Source organism: Camellia sinensis, chromosome 10, assembly GCF_055761805.1.
Source record: "Camellia sinensis isolate YWXY chromosome 10, ASM5576180v1, whole genome shotgun sequence".
Classification (NCBI taxonomy): Eukaryota; Viridiplantae; Streptophyta; class Magnoliopsida; order Ericales; family Theaceae; genus Camellia; species Camellia sinensis.
In genome coordinates, this window is record NC_138970.1 from 181211832 (window position 1) to 181231761 (window position 19930).

General features: G+C 36.8%; 2 protein-coding genes and 1 non-coding gene across 4 annotated transcripts; 1 reads left to right on the top strand and 2 right to left on the bottom strand.

Moving 5' to 3' along the window:
• Positions 1 to 3155: 3155 nt before the first annotated feature.
• Positions 3156 to 3229, bottom strand: TRNAV-AAC (transfer RNA valine (anticodon AAC)). The gene has a single exon. It is a non-coding gene; the product is annotated as a tRNA-Val (tRNA).
• Positions 3230 to 3283: 54 nt separating this feature from the next.
• On the top strand, positions 3284 to 7631 carry LOC114278786 (catalytic/ hydrolase). Its single transcript, XM_028220919.2, has 10 exons — positions 3284 to 3567; positions 3653 to 3724; positions 4515 to 4594; positions 4899 to 4998; positions 5082 to 5135; positions 5349 to 5426; positions 5838 to 5935; positions 6018 to 6075; positions 7028 to 7149; positions 7246 to 7631. The coding sequence occupies exons 1-10, from the start codon at positions 3382 to 3384 to the stop codon at positions 7397 to 7399; spliced, it is 1002 nt and encodes a 333-aa protein (XP_028076720.2). The 5' UTR covers positions 3284 to 3381; the 3' UTR covers positions 7400 to 7631.
• Positions 7632 to 7804: 173 nt separating this feature from the next.
• Positions 7805 to 18348, bottom strand: LOC114278785 (uncharacterized). 2 transcript variants are annotated; one of them, XM_028220917.2, is made up of 11 exons: positions 18017 to 18348; positions 17219 to 17281; positions 17005 to 17087; positions 13987 to 14847; positions 13793 to 13886; positions 13301 to 13465; positions 12389 to 13189; positions 10074 to 12296; positions 9924 to 9996; positions 9167 to 9318; positions 7805 to 8445 (listed from the first exon to the last, which is right to left on the bottom strand). In XM_028220917.2, exons 1-11 carry the CDS (start codon positions 18090 to 18092, stop codon positions 8108 to 8110), a joined length of 4929 nt encoding a protein of 1642 aa, XP_028076718.2. In that variant the 5' UTR covers positions 18093 to 18348; the 3' UTR covers positions 7805 to 8107. The 2 variants fall into 2 exon arrangements, with proteins under 2 accessions (XP_028076718.2, XP_028076717.2); XM_028220916.2 differs by having other exon boundaries at positions 9924 to 10008.
• Between the last annotated feature and the right edge of the window lie 1582 nt (positions 18349 to 19930).

The window sequence follows — 19930 nt, forward strand, 5'->3', positions numbered from 1 at the left end:
TTATAAATAAAAAATAAAATAAAAATTCAACGATTAATGAAGGTGAGAAATAAATTTTAAGATTTAATTTAATAAAAATAGTTTAAATGAGAAAAATAAAGAGGGAGAAATATATTTTAAGTATCATACATAAAAAATTAATTGAGTATTTTATTATTCTCAAATAATTTCTCCATTCAAGTAAAGATTAATTTTAATTTTAGGTTTAAGAAATGAGAAATTATTTGAATTATTTGTTATTCTCAAATGATTTCTTAATCTTTCATTCCCTATTAACTAATTTTAATTTATTGTGAAGTGATTAAATTTTTTTACTTCTCTTTTTATTTCTTTAATCACATAAAAAATATTATCCTTTGTTTTTTTAAAGGTAATTGACCTGTAAATCCCAAATGAATGACTTGTGAATTAATCAGTCCCAACTTTTATTTAATACTCTTGGAAGTCCCATTAAGTGCTAATTTTCATTTTTGCCCGTTGTGGTTAATTAGTAATGGTAATTTATGATAGTTCTGTATTCTATGCCCTGACACATTTGAAAAAAAACATACTATAGTCTTTTATATCTTCCACGTTAGGTTGACCCACCCACATTTGTACTTGCCCCTGTGAGACGTTTGGAAAATGTACTAAAATAAATTGTGGTTTCAAATTCGACCCGGACGTATACATTGGCACAAACATTGGACAACCGACCCCACACATTAGCACTTTGGTTTGACGGTCGTCTAGGGTTTTGCGCCCAACATTTCACCGATCTCAATTTGGAAAACACACTAGTTTCGGCCACCGATCTCAGTTTGTAATGCACACTCGTTTGTCTTGACGTGTTGTTTTGTAACGTTTGAGACATGTTTGTTTTTGGTGTGTACTTGTATCGCGTAGAATGCATGTTGTGTACTATTCTTTGACAATTCCTGTTGATGCGTGACCTACGTTGTGGTGTGGTTACCTTCGGGTCATGTTGATCATGATAAGTTGTTTGTGGTGGCATTCTTGGTACGACGTTGGAGCAAAAGTTGTTTGGCGTCCAAACTTGAAGTATTTTATTGAAATTGTAGTTTTCGGAGCACTATTCGCCACAATAAACATGATACTAGCCACTTGTGTCCGTGCGTGATTTTTCACTTGCTTGCGAAGTTAGGAAGGACTTTTGTGGTTTTTGGATTTTGTGAGCACCTGGAACGTAACAGCCCAATCAGAACACGCCACGTAACTGTGCTTGGTATGTTACTATGTAAACCATGTTTGAAGTTCATGTAAGGTAAGGGAGAAGTATTTTGAAATGGGATTGGTGTGAAAATTTGTGTGCCAAGTGTGTTAAACAATTCTAAAGAGTTCCTCCTATGGGAATGGATGTCTTGTGGGGTGGTGGCTTTGCTTATTGAAACATGTCATGTTGATGCGAATTGTTAATCAAAACGCAAGTAGAAAAGTGTTTGTTAGGTTGTTTTCCGAAGTCATGGTGAAAATTTAAATTATACCACAAACAAAGCATTCAAATGTGATTTCATATCTAGACAATTGCAAATTAGGGTAAAGTGCCTCCAACTCGTGTACCGAAACGAGACAACTTTATTTATATTAAACGAGGTAACCAATTGTTTGACGAAACTAAGGACGAAACATCCTAATGTTTAAATTTGAAACGGAACGAACAGCGCGAATGTGAACACACCATCCACCATGATAGCGATATTATTAGCACCGAAAGAATACAATAACAAAGTGTCGTCCCCCATCCCTACAATGAAATAGAACAGACATGTGATTAAATTTAGGAAAAAAAACTATACATTGACTCCGTATTAAGTATGCTACATGACACCCCTGTGTGATGTGGGAAAAAAATGTAACGATACAACAAATATGCATCATACAATGTGTTCGTAACCACATATGTAAACCGTGACCTATCGCATGACCCTGTCACGTAATGCCGTGCATCTACCATTGCCGCCCCACAATGCAATGTTGTTCATTCCCCCACACAAATCAAACAAAATCCAGACACAAAAACAGAGCACATTTCAGAAAAACATAGTCGTAACAAAACCAAAAACACTACTCCCTTTCTTCGCAACCTCTCAGCCCGTTAACTGCAATCAACACTCCACCGAACGTTATTACCTTCAACACCCCCACCCCGAAATTCAAATATACAGACAAAGACACCACTCACGCACGTCCTTCCTGAAGGTAGACAACAGAACAACGTAATCAACGGGATTTACCACTTCCCTTGTCAAAACGTTACACACTACAATAAAGGCTAAAAGCATCACAAAATCAATCCCAAAACAGACAAACGGTCCTTATATCATTACCAAAAAAACAGGACTTCCAAGAGTATTAAAAAATACAGAGGACTACTCAGTTCAAAACTCTCCCAAATGAGATTTTACAATAATTTTCCCTTTTTTTAAATATGCATTGATTAAAAGTTTAATAACTCAAAGATAAAAATTAAAATTTGATAATAATATATGATTGAGAAAAGATAAAATAATAATTTTTTTACATATGAATAAATAAGTAATACAAATTGCAGAAAAAAAATAAATCTATTTATTTTAACTGTAAAAAAAATTCAAATAATAAATGCATTACTTAAAATAGTAAATTTTAGGCTATTTATGTGTGTGAAACAAGTATTATATTAAATTATTAGGATGTTATCTAATGTTAATGTTAGAGAGATTATTTACTTTTAAGTAATTTATCAATAAGGGTTTTTTTTTTTTTTTTTGCATTAAATGATTTAATAATGTCTTAACAATTTAAATATTTAGAATTTTATTAAATAATAATAAAATATTTATGTTTTTTGATAATATATATGGTAAAATATGTATGTGTTTTTAATAATATAAATGCAAAATCTCATGGGAGATAAGTCAAATTTTTTATTTGAATAAATAAAATAATTAATAATCAATTTCATCATTTTTTGTGTGACATCGACATGATATTAGTAAATTTTATCAAATAATCTAACAGTTGAGAATCTTGATAATAATTTTAAAAGTAAAAAAAGTTAGTATAATTATTGAAACTATATGAAAAATCTTGTAATTATTAAAAATTTCAGGGGAGATAAGTGTAATTTAACCATTAAATTATTTTAAGGAAAAAAAAATCGATAAGAAAAAACATGGCGTCGCCCGGACTCGAACCGGAGACCTTCAGTGTGTTAGACTGACGTGATAACCAACTACACCACGACACCATCACTCTGTTGACGACTAATTAAAATCTAAAGTTCCATATATATCTGTAAAGTTTCAGTGATTTCTACATATCAGGCTATCGAGATCGAGAGAGAGAGAGAGCCGCTATGCAGGTAGTGTGTGATATATAAAGAATCAATCGAGTTGTGAAATGGCAGTGAGACTGAGCTCAGTGAAGCCTCTGATTACAGATTCGCTGCCTTCTTGGCCTCGCAATTCGAGGCAGCTTTTTGCTTCCATTTCAAAGAATAGTCGAGTTGGAGTCTCAGCAACTCAAATGGCGACTAGTACAAAAGTCATTGATTCACATTTGCATGTTTGGGCATCTCCTGAGGAGGTAATCAAACTTAGCTTATATACATATCTAGATAGATATAGATATAAATTATGATGTATTTGGTTTGTATATTGTTGGGTTGAAGGCTGCAGATAAATTCCCTTACTTTGCTGGACAAGAACCCACTTTACCAGGTCATGTTGATTTCTTGCTTGAGGTAATCTCTTGCTTAATTAGTTTTCAACTCTTCTGAATTCTTCTGTAAATAATAGGATTACCATTTACAGCCTGTTTGGATTGGGTGATTTGGGAAGCGAAAAAAAAAAAGAAAAGAAATTCATTTCTCTCGGTTCATATCACTCCTTTGGATAAGCAAAGAGGTGAGAAATGGAGTGAAATGGAGAGTGACCCATTTCACTCACGACCCTTATTTTGGAGAAATTTTTGTATGCTACCACTTGGCACTACCTTTCATAAATCACAAATGTATATGCAAACACCCAACATAAATGTAGTGGAACCTCCTATCAAAGCCAATCACAATAGTAGAAGGTATCACATGGCATATAGCCCATCCGCATACAAAAATTACTCCTTATTTTGTATCTCCCCAAACGTGCAGACATTGGGAGAGAAAAGAAACTATAACTAAATACTATTTTTTTAAGTTTTCCATTATATATATATACACACACTTTTTTGGCTAAATATTAGATAAATGTGCAATGGGGAAGTTAGTTTTCCATTTTCTTTACATTTTCCGTTATTGGTCCATGTACCTAAGTAGAAATCTGAAGATGGGCTTCACGAAAATAAACCCATGGTCTTCTCATGAAAATTGGAGGCTTTTTGCTCCTTGAAAGTTCCAAGTTGACTAATAACTGCCTATTTTGGTATCTATAATTGTAAGATGATATCCCAACATTTAAATAAATAAATAAATATTTTAGCTATAATAACATCTAGTGGAGCAGAAACCTTCAATAATCAATGTCATGTTTTCACAGTGCATGGCAGAAGCAGGAGTAGATGGTGCACTCATTGTCCAGCCCATTAATCATAAGTTTGACCACTCCTATGTGACAAGGTCAGTTAAAATTATATGTATTTTTGCATAAGAATAACAAAATAATTACTAACATGTGAATTGTATAGACTTGCGGGGGCAAGTTTTCCATTACTCCGACTTTTGGACCATCCTCTGCTAAAGAAATGGCCTTTTCGTTAAATTGACAAAGGGATTAGTTGATGGTTAGCATCATATGTTTAAGCTTGAAGATTAGTTGCAGTTAATGTCGGTAGTTTATCACATCAATTGATTCTTTTCTTTCCAAGTTCTTCCAGGTCTAATCTTAATAGGTATTTCTTATGCCAAGTTAATTATTGGACAGTGTCTTGAAAAAGTATCCAACCAAGTTTGTTGGTTGCTGCCTCGCAAATCCAGCAGAAGATGGGAGTGGGCTTAAGCAGCTTGAACATCTTATTTTGAAGGTCTTTAAAGAATATCAAGCTATTAGAAAACCAGTATGTTGTAATAGAAGAATCATTTGATGGAGAATCTTTTCTTGTGCTAGGATGGTTATCGTGCTGTTCGCCTCAATCCATATTTGTGGCCTTCTGGTCAACAGGTATTGATCTTCACACAAAAATCATTGCTACTGGAATTAACTCCATGTTTTTTTTCTTTGCTTATTTCATGAGAGAATTATTGGAGCATGGTTATTAGTAACATTTTGTTGGATTTATTAACCTTCTTGAAGGAGAAAGTGATGATATTTCATTCCCATGTCTTTTATGGTTACTCGTGACGAAGTTTTTATCATGTTTAATGATCTTAACAGATGACAAATGAAATCGGAAAGGCAATGTTCTCTAAAGCCGGAGAGCTTGGAGTACCGGTGGGTTTCATGTGTATGAAGGTACGAAGTTCTTCATTAGCTCCTCTCGAAAAAGCCTTAATTGCATCTTTGTTGTTACAGTTCTGCCTGGTCACGATTTCCCAGATTATCTATGCTGGGTTTTTTTATTTTCTTATTTTGTTATTGTCTTCAACGAATTTTTTCATATTCTTTCATAAATGTTTTACTGTCTAAGTGCATTTAGATTATGTGCATCTAAGAAGGAAAAAAAATTACTAGAATATGAAAAAGGTTCACTATAGACGCACAAAAAAAAAAAGAACAAAAAGCTCAAAAAAAGTTTCAAAAACTAAACAAAACAAGATGAACTTGATTGATTTATGTTCACGATTCACCCACTTGATATTCAACTAAACCATGTTATTAGTTATAGATGCCAATGATTTTTGACTTATTAATAGATCTTTTCAGGGTCTTAATCTTCATCTATCAGAAATTGAGAAATTGTGCACAGAATTTCCCTCGACTGCTGTAATGCTTGATCATGTGGCTTTCTGCAAACCACCAACGTAAGCACCCTGGTATATGACTTCTTAAGATAATTCCAGGTAAATGACTTTGGTGGTTGTTCTTATCTGTGTTATCTTGCAGAAATGACGAGGAAAGCCTTGCTTTCTCAGAGCTTTTAAAGCTATCTAGATTTCCACAGGTAGAATGTGCTGCACAACTTATTCTGTCCACTCTTTGTAATTGTATGTTTTGTTTCTTGATTTGCCCGTGCTTTGCTCCTTGATTTTATTTGGGTAAATTACACTGCTAGTCTCTCTAGTTCAAGCAAGGTTTTCACTTTGGTCTCCATTGCTCCAATTTAATCCCTACACTTCCAATTGCATTTGGCTGTCGTCCCTCTGTCAGTTGCGATAAGCATTTTGGAAGGAAAAAGAACATGCGCGACTCACTTGGGCATTTGAGCAATTCCTTTTAAAGAAAGAAAATTAAATAAATAATAAGTGGTCCGCATAGTTTCTTCTAAATCCCACTGTCGTCCCTCTACTTTCGAATTTGTTGTTTTTCCATCCAAAATGCTAATGGAATTGACAGAAGGACCACGTTGAAATATAATTGGAAGTGTGGAGTTCAAATTGATAAAATTGAAACTACGAAGACCAAAGTCAAATCGCACAAAAGCTATAGGAATCAATAGTGTAATTTTTCCTATTTATTTATAAGATTTTGGACAGGGTGACTCCTAGAACTAGCTGGACTATTTTTTGAGCATTAGTTGGACAACTAGGTTCCCACCCCCAACCCTTTCTGATAAAATTTGAAAGTATGAGAGCACACAAAATTTTGAACCCTCTCAAGTCCTTTCTTCTATCTTCAATCTAATGGTATTTGTGAGATGCATGTCTGATGTACTGCTGAACTGCTCTAGCCTAGAGCCTTCATGCTGATTATTATTGACAAATTCATACCAAATTCCATGGCCGTCTTTACCAATGGCGGATAGCTCTAGGCACATAGCATCAACTCTAGATTAGACAAACCCCTGATGTTTACACCCTTATAGGGTTACATACATGCATACATAATGAATTCCTTAGTGCCATTTTAGTGACAGTTCAGATATTAATATGAGGACTCAAAACTTAACATGACAGGTTCATGTAAAATTTAGTGCCCTATTCCGGGTGTCAAGAAAGCCATTTCCATATGAGGATTTGTCTGAAGTTCTTTCCCAAGTAGTCTCTAGCTTTGGTGCCAACCGTGTCATGTGGGGCAGGTAGACATTATCTTCTTTTTTTCCTGGTATCTATTAAAAGACTCACACTTGAAAGAAGCAACTTTGAAATGACTTTGCTAATTTTCTCGTGCTCAGTGACTTCCCATTTATTGTTGCGGAGTGTGGGTATAAAGACACCAAAGAAGCAGTATCTGCCATTGCCAAGCGAGTGCCTCTATCATTGTCTGAATTGGAATGGATCATGGGTAGAACAGTTATGCAACTCTTTCGCAGACACTGGCTCTCTTAAGCAATTCGACATCTCTTCGCTTGCAACATGCTGTGTTAAAAATCATGTACTGATTGTTGCCATAGTTTTGGTAATGTTATTGTGAGGCTGATTATATAGTTGGACACAGCTTATGACTTTGAATCTGACTAGAGTAATTAGTTTGCTCAACAATTAGCTTTGGTAATGAGCTGGAAATTGGAAGTTAGATTGTTGCCATAGTTTTGGTAATGAATGCAAAATTCAACTAAAAGTTGTGTACCTTGTGATCATGTTTTGCAATAGTTTGTTTATCCAGATTCGTAATTGATCATAATTTGTTTGTTGTGCAGCAACTTAATAAACACTTGAATAGTCAAAGCATGTTAATCTAGTTCTACGCATCCATAAAACAAAACCATCGAAGAAAACAATTCACATACAGGATTCTCGTAATGTGATTGATTTCACTAACAAAAAAAGGGTCTATACAACAATTCACATACAGGAGATTAATTTCACTAACAAAAAAACCGTCTGTACAACCTTTTGCTAACCGCATCCATTTCTAAAACTAAAAACCAGGTCTTGTACTCACCCCCATCATCATAAATCATATGCAAATGTGGGGATAAAAAAAATTAAAGAATATCAAACTTGCAAATGCTTTACAGAAATTGTATACTGTACAGCTTTTAAGAAACAAAGAATAATACAATAAAAGCTCCTAAAACTAAATACATTCTTCGATTAATCATCTATCCCTTGAATTTCACCCATCATGATGCGATTGCTTGTGACCTTGAACCCCAGAAGCGCTGGATTGATTTGCCTCCCTTTCTTCCCTTTCTTTTTCGCACTTCGGCCTCCCTGTGTTCCATCCGATGACTCCAAACCACCCAGTGAAAGATCCTCAGGCTGTGCCGGTTTCTTGGCATTGCTTTTGAGCATGTCGATGAATGATGGCTCTGAAGCGTCAGCATCACTGCAAGACGAGGTCCGTCGAAAACATACATCTTTCTTGCCAGATGACATAACGTCAGAACTTTGGCTTGCTGGATTATTTCCCCCTGGCTCCTGTCTTCCCCCTAATCCATTCAAAATCAACTAAATATTTTGAGCCAGAGATAACCATAGGAGTAACCATGTAACACTCCATTTGCATAGTGAGGCGAAGAAAGAAAAGAAAAAAAAGATTGTGGTCTGTAATCTAGGTGAGAAAAGACAAGAAATAATTATATTTTCTCACTATCATGTTTGGATAAATAAGAAAGCAAAATATGCCATAGGGATATTGATCAAATTTCTTTTTCTTCCTTCTATTTTGATGGACAACTGCATTATCATAAAAAATACACAATCAATTAACTTGTTTCTCACAAATTCTCACCACTTTGGATGAAAAATGAAACCCCATAAAATAAGAGAATTCTCTCTCCATTTCTCACCAACCTTACAAAATCAAACATGAGAAGAGAGTTTTCCTTCACTTCTCATCATTTCTCATTAAATCACATGATCCAAACGTACTATAATTAAACTCTGCAAAAGCTACAAACAATATTCTTCTGCCCCAAAATTTAGGAGCCAACCTTTCTAACCTAGAAAATGCACACTTGCACGCACACAGGTGTGCACGAGAGAGAGAGAGAGAGAGAGAGAGAGAGAGAGAGACCTCTGCCTAACAGGTTTTTGTGATTGGCAAAGCCTAAAATTGCAGTTATACGGAAAGAACCGATATGGAGGATTTATACACCAACTCAGAAGATTTCAAGTATAAAAAAAAAGAGGGGTTGTAAATTGACATACCTTCATAAGGAACTGAAGTCGGAGGATTTTTGCCTCTGATGACTGGATCAGAAGACAGCTCAGACAGCCCTTCTTGAGATGCTGCATTCCGTGAGACAGGTGGACGTTTCAGCAAAACATTGTCCCGCCCTTTGGATGCAACAGCTGGTACCCTGTCAAAATTGCAAAATGTATGTTACCAAAGACACGCAGAAATATTGGCAAGCTTGTAATTGACCACATATCCCTTCCTTCAACTCCAAAATTGAGAGAACTATTTTTTCCAGTATATAATACTAACATGCCGTTATATCAAACAAGTTAGATGAACACAAGAAGTTGACTAAAACAAAAGAAAAAAATGGACTAATTTAATCAACTTAAAACCAAGACAACGTAATCCATATACTCAACTTCCATAGGAAAAAAAAAATAAACCAGGAAACGACACAAAGTGGAATCTTTGACTATCTTAGCAAAATAGGTCAGTATAGATCACACATAATGACCCTTAAGTTTAAAAACAAAAAAATTTTAAAGTGAAGATTTTTCCTTAGTGGTAGACTTCACTGCCTCTCTTTTAGTAAAGCTTTGTGCTATCCAGGTTTTTCCTTCAACTGATATTCTTAGAAAAATGAAGAAATGATTAAGTAATACTTTTACAAAAATTCAAAAAAGAAGATGAAGGACCAATTCCTTTTAGTGTAGCTTCGAGCTATCCAGGCCTTTCCTTTAAATATCTGAAGCAGTGGTGTAATACAACAAAAGGAATCCTTACCAGTCCTTGGCAACCTCTTCTGTAAAAGAATCACGACGACCAATTTTGTCAGTGTAGAAGGCTGTATTGCCACCTGGAACCAGTTCTTAGAAACAATCACTCAAATGAACAAAATGGAAGCCAACCCAGAAAAGGTTAAGAGAAAAATACCAGTAATGCCTTGTGAATTACGCCTGCTAATGACATTTATTGGCATTTCCCCAAGGTCTATAGCAGGCAATGCACCCTGCTCAGCCATGCCTTCTGGAAGCTCTGCAGCTGAGTTCTTCATCATACCAAGCTCACTTTTGAATCCTCCTTGTTTTTTCGCCTCCATATCCGAGGAGTCCCTTTCCATAGATGACTTAGCAATCATGTTGGAATTGGTGTAAATTGCTTGAGAAGTTTCATCGACGCCCAAAAAAAAGTGGTCTCCTTCCATTAATACTCCAGAATTGGATCTAACAGGCAGTCTTTCACTGCTTTCCAAAGCGCTAGCCTCCTCATCAGCTAAACGAACTTGTGGTGGTCCACCTGAATTAGAGTCATAAGGTCCGACAGTATATGAGTGGTTTATACCTGCTTCTTGATCTGATAAAAGACTAAAGGATTGATTAGAAGAGCTTGTTCCAGAATAGCGACCCGAAGGTGCCCTTCTGTCATAAGATACTCCATTGTTGCTCACATCTAAGGAATCAGTTGATTGATGGCCTGATTTTCGATGGAGCAATTCCATAAGCAAACGCTTTGAATTGTCGTCGCTTGTTCCTGCTGACATCCATAAACTCGGATCTTCGGGAGTCATTTTAACTTCTGAATCCCTAGCCAGTGTCTCAGAATTACGATGCAATTGACGCATCCGAGATTCCATCCACTCATTTGGTGGCTGACCATTGTTCTCAGACCAGTGGCCCTTGATTGCATCAGAATGTGAAGCATGAAATTGATTGGGAACCAAAGGGTGGTGAGTGTGTGTACCAGAAGAGAACCCACTCATTACTTGACCGGCAGAGTGTACTCGTGCAGTTGGCTCTTGCATATCCAAACCTTGTCCGCGTGCCATAGAATTTACATCTAGGTTCATTCCCGGAGCACCACCAGGCAATGACATTCCCCGCTCAAATTGCAATAAGCCAGGATCATAGAGGCCCCGTTGAAATTGATCTTGCAATGAAAGATTCCTGTCAAGGTGACTCAGCTGCTCCTCGGGGGATGGTCTCTGTTGTTGCTGATAAAAATCTAATGGGCCAAACCCTGCACACTGAGTTCGGTGTGCACCAGCAGGACTTCTGAGGAAGTGCTTGGTTTCATCAACAGGCCAGACAGAACCAATGTGTCTCTCTTCATCCATTTCCATCCGCTGCCTCAACCCCGCAGACAACTGCCTCGCATGCAACTGCTCTTGCTGTTGCTGAAGCATCTGGTGTTCCAAAGAGCGCATCTGTCCATGCTTTGAACGTGACACAAGCTCCAACAGATCACTCTGATGCCCTTGATGCGGTGTTTGACCAAATTTTGCTTGTATAAGATGCTCAAGGGATGGATCAGCATGCCTTGGAGCATGATGTGAACGCTGTTGTAATTCATGCAAAATTTGCGGATTCAACAAAACCTGATCAAGAGCATTGTTTGTTCTAACAGCATCAACACGAGACTGTCCATGGCCAGAATCATGCATTTGACTCTGCAGCAATTGTTCAAGAAGCAGCTGCCGAGCTTGGGACTGCTGTTGCTCCTGCAATAGCAATTTCTGTTGATGAAGCTGATGTTGTTGCTGCAATTGATGCTGTTGTTGGAGCTGAATCTGCCGCTGCTGGTGCATCTGTAGGGCCAAAAGGTGTTCAAGATCTGGTCCTGTTTGATTGGCCAGCTGTTGGTGGTGAATAGAATTCCGACTATGTACTTGTTCCAGCAGTGATTCATTCATGTGGGGATGAGGAGATAACAGACTGAGCTGTTGCTGATATTGTTGTGACAAAAGCTTTTCTGATGCATCAAAGCGGTTGGATTCTTGATCCATATGCTGCAACCGGAGAGCATCCATGGCATCTTGATACAAATTGGGGCCACGAACCATATTTCTTTTGTAAACATTAGACCATGTCTCTGCAGCATCAGTTGAATCAGCCACTGCACCAAATGAACCAAGTCTTCCGGCTACAGGGTTGACAAGTTGATCAGGAGCACCACCACCAGAAGACACATTTGACAACTGGTTATGCCTTGGGAAAGGGCCTTCAAGCTCAGACCATAACAACCCAAAAGGATGCAACTTATTGTTATTCTGATTTGCCATGCCGGATTCGGTAAATTCAGTTGCAGTATCATTAATGCTCATAGAAGTTTTCCTTATAGGATTGCCACCACCTCCAGGTCTACCTGGAAACACAATTTCTGTAAAGAAAATTGTAAACATTAGGACAAGATACAAACTCCATCAAAAGGGTAGTACAATTTAGACCAAAAACAAAAAAAATGTAACCAACCTTCTTCCTGAGCTCCCAAATCATGAAAGCATTGACCCTCAGAATATGGGGCTTGCAATGGACCTTCATGCTCAGAAATTCTTGACTGAACATGCTGCATCGGTAGACCATCAAACCCAGACAATTGCCAGCGGTGGTCAATTGAGTCAGATGAATGAGCAATTTCAGGAACAGGGGCAGAAGCGGGCAAACCAAGCCCTGATTTCTCTTCCAAAGCTCCAGGCTGTTCGACATTGGAACTTATGTTGGCACTATAGGCATGTCCATCTATAACTTTCAGATGAGGCATAACCTCACCCAACTCTTGGAATGGCATTCCCTCAGGAGCATCTGACAAGCGGACAGGAAGGTCTGTCCCAAAAAACCCTTGCTCAAACCATGAAATGATGTCAACCCCAAGAAACGGTCCCTGGATCTCTCCTTGAGGATCACGGTAGAACAAACTCAACTCCTCTGGTGGGATACACCCTTCTAACTGATATTCATTGTGGCTGCCCTGAAAGTGCAGCGGATTGCCACTCCAACTCTGCTCAGAAGACGGAGAAACAAATAAAGAATTTGAATCATCCGGAAGCTTGGTGCTGATATCAAACACAGCAGCGGATGCAATGTCATCAACAGAAGGATGTTTGGTAAAGGCAGAATCTGCAACTTTGAGATGAGTATTCTGGTGAGCACCACTAATCTCTTGCACATCGCAGAAATTATTCCTATTTGAAATTGTTGTCATCGCTTCATCTGCATTCATACCAATAGTAGCTGCAGGGACTTTAACTTCCCCTTCACGATTAATATCTCCTTCTGAAATAAAATAAATGTGGGTCTCTGTTCAAAAGATCCCTAAAAACAAAAAAAAACAAAAAAACAAAAAAAGAAATTTATTGCTACAAGGGTTGAAGGTTTGTCACAAACCATATATCAAATTCATTTTAGGACCCTCGTTGTTGAAGGTGCTACAATCGTCATCCTGTTGAGTGTTATCACGCCCAACAACTCCAAAGATATCAGTGATCTCATCAGTGATAATTGAGGGAAGGCTACCGTGCTTCCCATTGGTGGGTTCCAAGTCTCCAGCATCTGGGTAGAAACATTCTCATGAGATGTAAGAAGACCGAAAGGAACAAAAGAATGTGCCAAAAACAAACAAATACGGAAACAAAAAAAACAACGCCCAATTAGTACACATTAATGTGTGTTTAGGAGGGGAAAGATTGAATACACATCTACCCTTTGGCATAATGCACAAAGTAATGGTCCCAAGACTAAACCCATAACCTCAACGTTATTAGGTCAAGTCTTAACCATTGAACCAATGGTCGCCAAACAAATAAGGAAACAATAAATAATAAATACATCAGATGTCACAGTCATAAAATGAAATAAAGCTCTTTCTAAATGAATCACCTGCAATGTTATCAGTTGATCTGCCTTTTTTAAATGAACTGTACAACACCCCACTACTGGTGATTTTTCCCTTCCATATATCTCCAAGTATACCCTGAAAACATAGCAGAAACATAAAGAACCCTCGTGTGAAAAAACACAAACATAGCACAGTACAAATATATTCGTCTGAGTCGCTAATTTAAAGAGCTTACCTCCTCTTGTGCATCAGGAGCAACGAAAGCCAATGGCTCAATAACAGTAACTTGTGTCACATGTGGAACTTCCTCCATCTGGTCAGGAATCGCATCAAAATACCGATCTAGTTTTTGCCTGCGGTAAATGTCAAGAAGCTTCCCCCTCGGGTAGCAAAATGTATCAGCTGAGGAACACGGTTTACCAGGGACACTTTCAGTCCGGTCAACTTGAGCAGCAATAAGGGAACCTGCAGATGAAGGTCTTACAACTGATACACTAGATCTTCCCCGTCCTATAGTAAACCCCATATTAGAACCCTCTGCCCTTCCTCTCTCCAGTCCAAACCCAGGTGCAGCACGGTAGGAACCTGGCCCACTAGAATTTCCCTCCATCCTATGGCGTGGCCTCCACTTGTCACGTGAATCCGTGTCACGATCAGGAGCTGCACGGGAGTTGCTACTTACAAATGATTGATTATCACTATGAGTATCATCCTTCTCTGCATCTGCCCTTTTTTCAGTCCGGGTTTCCTTATCTTTGTCATCAGGACCCCACCTAGATGACCACTTGCTATCACGGCGAGTATCATGTGCAGAACTGCGATTACTAACATCATGCCACCTATCAGAGGACAAAGCCTTATTGTCAGTATTTTCTCTAACTGGAGTGTTATCAACACGACGATCAGTCTTCCTGCGATCTCTTCTACCAAGCAAGCCAGTTTCCCTCTCTTCTTCACGCCAGCGGCGACTGCTATCAGTCTCAGTTGCAATTTTTCTCCAATCTCTTTTGTCCTCCGGGACTTCTGGACGCCAGCCCTCCTTCTGATTGGGATCAACAGGATTTCCAAGAGACAGAGAACTTGGTTGACGCATTTCCTGTCATACATTGAACAATAGAAAAAAGTGTGAAACATATATATTGTGTCTCAATAAAATACAGATCACATCAGAATGATGGAGATATATGTTTAAAAGGTAGAAATTGAGAGAAGGATAGCTGTCTGATCCTATTTTAATTGAACATCTCACAACATTTGTAAGATTGTAGTTCTATTAACCACCTCAATGGTGACAGAAAGAAAGTGCAGATTGCCATCCACGTTGCAATGGCAATACTAGACTCAACCAATTTATTGTTTCCAGAACCCAGTAAGCAGGTTGCAGTAAAGGTTTTGATTTAGGTCTGAATTGAGAAGGTCAGAACTCATAATAAAATGTCAGTTCTGGTTGAAATCATGTTATTTAGAAGCATTTTATACAACCCAGACAATGACTTTGTGGAATGCTCACATATTCTATTTCATTTAGAGTTGCTTTCTTTTTATTTTAATCGTGTCTTACTGCAACCCAGTTAGCAGGTTGCAGTACAAGGTTTCAATTTAGATCTGAATAAAGGTGGTCAGAAATCATAATAATAATGTCAGTTCTGATTGAAAAAATAGCTATGCTACCTATTGTCTCATGAGTCAAAAGTAACATGACAAGCACATGGATTGTGGAACCTAGCAAGAAGCACTTTGTACAACCCAGCAATCACTTTGTGAAATGCTCACATATTCTATTTCATTTAGAGTTGCTTACTCTTTATTCTTAAAAAAAATATATATATATATATATAGAGAGAGAGAGAGAGAGAGAAGAAAAAACGAAAGATGTAAGTCAAATTTGTGGGGCTGATATCACAGCTGTAACCAGTTTAACCCACTCAAGAAATTGATTGTTTGGGTTGAGCAAAACATTAATCTTGGCATCAGTCAATTGCCATGTTCACAGGCTATACAATAAAGTACCAAGTCTTTTCAGGTTTTCTTTAAGAGGAGCAAGAACATCATTACATTATATGACGGAGGGGTGGATGAAGGTCAAATCCAGGTCATATGCCAGGAAAGGCTTTGCACTTACCAATGGGCTAGGCCTTGGCTTCAGTACTAAGCCTTTCAGTTGTGATCAAGTCATTGTAAAAATTCAGCAATTAATTACCAAACCATTTTAGATATGCACCTAGGCGTGAGTATACAAAAATTAAATGGAACTATAAGACGTACAAGGAGTACAACGAAAACACAAGTGCACGCCAAATTCTTTACAACACACATAACGGACCCCCACAAAATTGACTCTGCCAAAATTAAATTAAATTAAATGCTATATTCTGTTTAATAGCTTCATTAATTTAAGGTCAAAACAACTGAATATATGGGTTAATATAGCACATTTCATTCACTTCTTACAGCAATAATTAATGATAAGCACAAAAATTACGCTAATTTCAAAACTTCTTCGTACAATAGAATAAGTCAATCCAAAACTTGCTAGGTTGGTTATTTATTTCTCTGAGAAGTTAATCTAGTAAAGTGATTGATTGAATTGACATCAAATATCAAAAACCAAAAATGAAAGCCGTCGTGTAATCAACTAATCCATGCATTTCAAATCCACATCAATCCAAACGGACACTTAGTTCCCTAGGCATACAGTGGCAGCGACAACTAGGTAAATTACATTAGGGTAGAATGCATACTAGTTATGCCACTGAAACCAACAAAAGAAATACATAGAATCTAAACCCAATTGATAAGTTGCATGTAAAGAGTAAGAAACAGAGTCTTCTACATAGTACCATGCATTAAAGGAAGTTACTGTTTTTATAAAACAATGCAATCATAAAAGGGTTATTTACACAAAGACCCCTAAACTATTGAGAAGTATCACTTTGACCTCTTAAACTATAAAAGCATACAAATGACCACCTAAACTATTGAGAAACATCTTTTTGCCTCCTAAACTATAAAAACATACAAATTGGACACCCTAACAGAAGGGGTAAAAGTGAAACATGCCAAACTTGCACACTTTTATAGTTTAGGAGACAAAGTGATACTTCTCAATAGTTTAGGAGGTCTCCGTGTAAACAATCCATCATGAAATTAGTATATCCTGCACCTTTACAGATATAAAATGGTACACAGAAGCATCAAAGGTTATTGTTAAGTTCAAAACAGAGGTACAATCATCTAATCATATAGAACTCACCATCTTAGTCTCACTCGGTTTAGCATAAAGCCACTGGGGAGACAAAGGAATGCTACTTTCTGATGCTGCTTGATCTGAAGCAACTGCCAGTGAACATGTACAATTTCATGAGCACGGGGATTTGCAAGAGCGACAGCAGTGAAACAGATAAGACCAAATACTCTTGTTAATTGAGAAAATTTTCAGTGCTAGAAGATTGCAAAACCAAACTAACCTTTCGCATCATCAAGCAGCCCTAACGCCACCTTTTCATCATCATTACCTCTGGAAACTTCCACTGTATTAGCATCAACCCAACACGGGCAAGTATTAATTTTGTAGCTCCATTAGAAAATTCAACCACAATTGTATAATTAAGCATCAACCTAGCATTAAAAAATCAATCCAAACGAAACAAAGAGTAGGGAACAGAACTTGGCATTTTTATAACAAACATCAAAAATAGTCAGCAGAAATTGGGAAAACATATATAGATGCTATATGAAATTGTAAAGAAAAAAAAAAAATAGGCCAGTTAATAGAAAAAACGAATACATTATACATTCAACTTAGGAGTTGTAGATAAATTAACAATATAAATGTGGTAATCATATAAACTTAATCAGATAAAGAACTACAACACTATCACTTAAACTCCAATACAACATATTAACACAAAATAATCAAAACTTTGATTTGAAGCCTCAATATCAAAAGATATACACAAACCATACAGTGCACCGAAATAAAGGTATAAACCTCAAAATCCGAACAAACGCCAAGTTTTCATGCCAAGAACACAACCAGAACACAACTGATCTGAAATACACAATTCAGAAAAATGCGTCCAAACCCTAGAATTCAAACTCACAAAAGGAAGCATCAGCGAAAATTCAAATTAAAATACGTTTGGATCAATAATCCCCAATGGAACATTAACCACATGACGATCAAATCCATCGAATTATAAATCAAACCCAATCAAAATTTAATATAAATAATAAAAAAAAGATATAGAAGATAGAGTGAGCACCTTTGGGGGTCCAAGAGTGATCGGAGGGTTTGGAAGAGAGGAGATCATCGGGAAGATTGAGCTTGCCTTCGGCCATCGGAGGGTCGATAAGTTCGGAGAGAAGATCCAGAGAAACGGACGGCAGTGATTAGCCGTCAGAGAAACAGAGCAAAGAGAAAGAGAGAGAGAGAGAGAGAAACCAATACAGAGAGCTTGTAGAGAGAAGAAGAGGAGTGAATGAGATTTGAGAGATTCCTAGGGTTTGAAGCTTTTGTAGGACACTCGCACAGAAACGAGCGAGAGCGAGAGCGAGAGACGGGTGTAGGGAACGGGTGAGAAGGGTTTGTTTGGGTGGTCAGAACAGCCAAATCAATTACTTATATGATTTTCATTTTCATTTTCATTTTAAATATTAACAAAATTAAAAAACTAAAATGACACCGTCTATTGGTCCTGTTTGGTGCTGCTTAAAAGCTGCTTATTTTAACTTTTAACTTAATTTAAGCTATTTTGATGTGTTTGGTTTAACTTATAGCTTATAGTTTTTTAGAAGTCAGAAATCAGCTTATTGGGACAAGAGATGCTTTATTTATAAGTAAAAAATCAGCTTATGTTCATAGTTATAAGATATAAGCTGTTTAAGTATAAGCTATAAGTATTTTCTCACAGCTCTACCAAACAGGGTTTCTTATCCAAAAATTTTGAATTTTTTTTTTTTCTTTTTTTTTTTTTTGGTGGAAAAAAATTTTAAAAATTCATCTTTAAGATTGAGATTTTTATTTTTTATATTTTTTATTTTTAGTAAAATAATTTAATATTTTTTTATTTTTAAATGTACCTAACTTAGATACACTTAAAAAGTATAATATTTATATAAAAAAAATTAAATTCATCAAACATAAAAAAAATATATAAAAATTTAATATATTTTTGTATTCTTATGTATTTATTGAATTTTTAAAATATTTTTTTACAAATATTTCACTTTTTAAGTACATCTAAGTTATGTACATTTAGAAAGTAAAAATATTATTTAAAATATTAAAAAAAAAGATATGAGAAAAAATTTTAATTTTCATAAAAACAATCAAAACTAAACAAGTTGTGCCCAAACCTGGCTCGGCTTAATATTGGGCTTAATATATTATTTCAAATTCGGCCTTAAAATGATATTAAAATTTTAGAAAAATTAGCCTAAAATCTCTCTCTTATTTTTGATAATGAAAGAGGTCCACAATATTATTATTTGATGTCTAAGATCCCTCACAGAGAAATTTGATATCGCTCTCCCGCTGCTCTTCTCTCTCTCTCGTCGATCTCCACTACCAATTCAAAACCCTAGATCTTTCTCTCTCTCTCTCTCCTTCCTAGATCTATCGCTCCGTCTCACACTCACACACACACACTCTCTCTCTCTCGCTAGAACTAACTTTCCTTGGTGGTGATATAGAGAGAAAGTAGCACAACTGAGAACAACGATGGTGTAAAGCTGGATGCTCAGATCTTCAGAGCAAGAAACAAGTAGGGGGAGGAGAAAGAAGGGAGCGAAAAGAGAGGTTGGGGAATTGTGCTAGTCCATCCATACTTTGTACTGGGAGGTAGTCATGGTCTGACGAAGGGCATAGCTCGTGGTCTTGCCGACAGAGGCTTCACAGCGATCACCTTCGACATAAGGGGCGCCGGTCGATCCACTGGTAAGCCTTCTCTCACGGGATCCTCTGAAGGTCGATGTAGTTGAACTGGCTTTGAGCGGTAAGTGCTTGGATTTTTTTAGAAATTTTTAGTTCATAAATTTGAGGGTCATTTGATCAATGGTGAATATTGTAATGGGTAATTCCAGTCTTATTCAGATTTGATCTTTTTGGTTTGTTTTAACTTATTAATAGTTGTTGGAATAAATTTATGTGATGATTGGTTTTTTGAAGATGTATTCGG

Bases quoted from the DNA above. Each gene is read 5' to 3' on its own strand.
- LOC114278785 (XM_028220916.2), bottom strand. From the start codon at position 18,092: ATGGCCGAAGGCAAGCTCAATCTTCCCGATGATCTCCTCTCTTCCAAA. The intron at 14,848-17,004 runs GTGAGTTCTATA...AATGTATGACAG, and splicing joins AACCGAGTGAGACTAAGATG to GAAATGCGTCAACCAAGTTC. The intron at 12,297-12,388 runs GTTGGTTACATT...TTTTCTTTACAG, and splicing joins TTTGGGAGCTCAGGAAGAAG to AAATTGTGTTTCCAGGTAGA.
- LOC114278786 (XM_028220919.2), top strand. From the start codon at position 3,382: ATGGCAGTGAGACTGAGCTCAGTGAAGCCTCTGATTACAGATTCGCTG. The intron at 3,568-3,652 runs GTAATCAAACTT...GTTGGGTTGAAG, and splicing joins TTTGGGCATCTCCTGAGGAG to GCTGCAGATAAATTCCCTTA. The intron at 5,427-5,837 runs GTACGAAGTTCT...AGATCTTTTCAG, and splicing joins TGGGTTTCATGTGTATGAAG to GGTCTTAATCTTCATCTATC.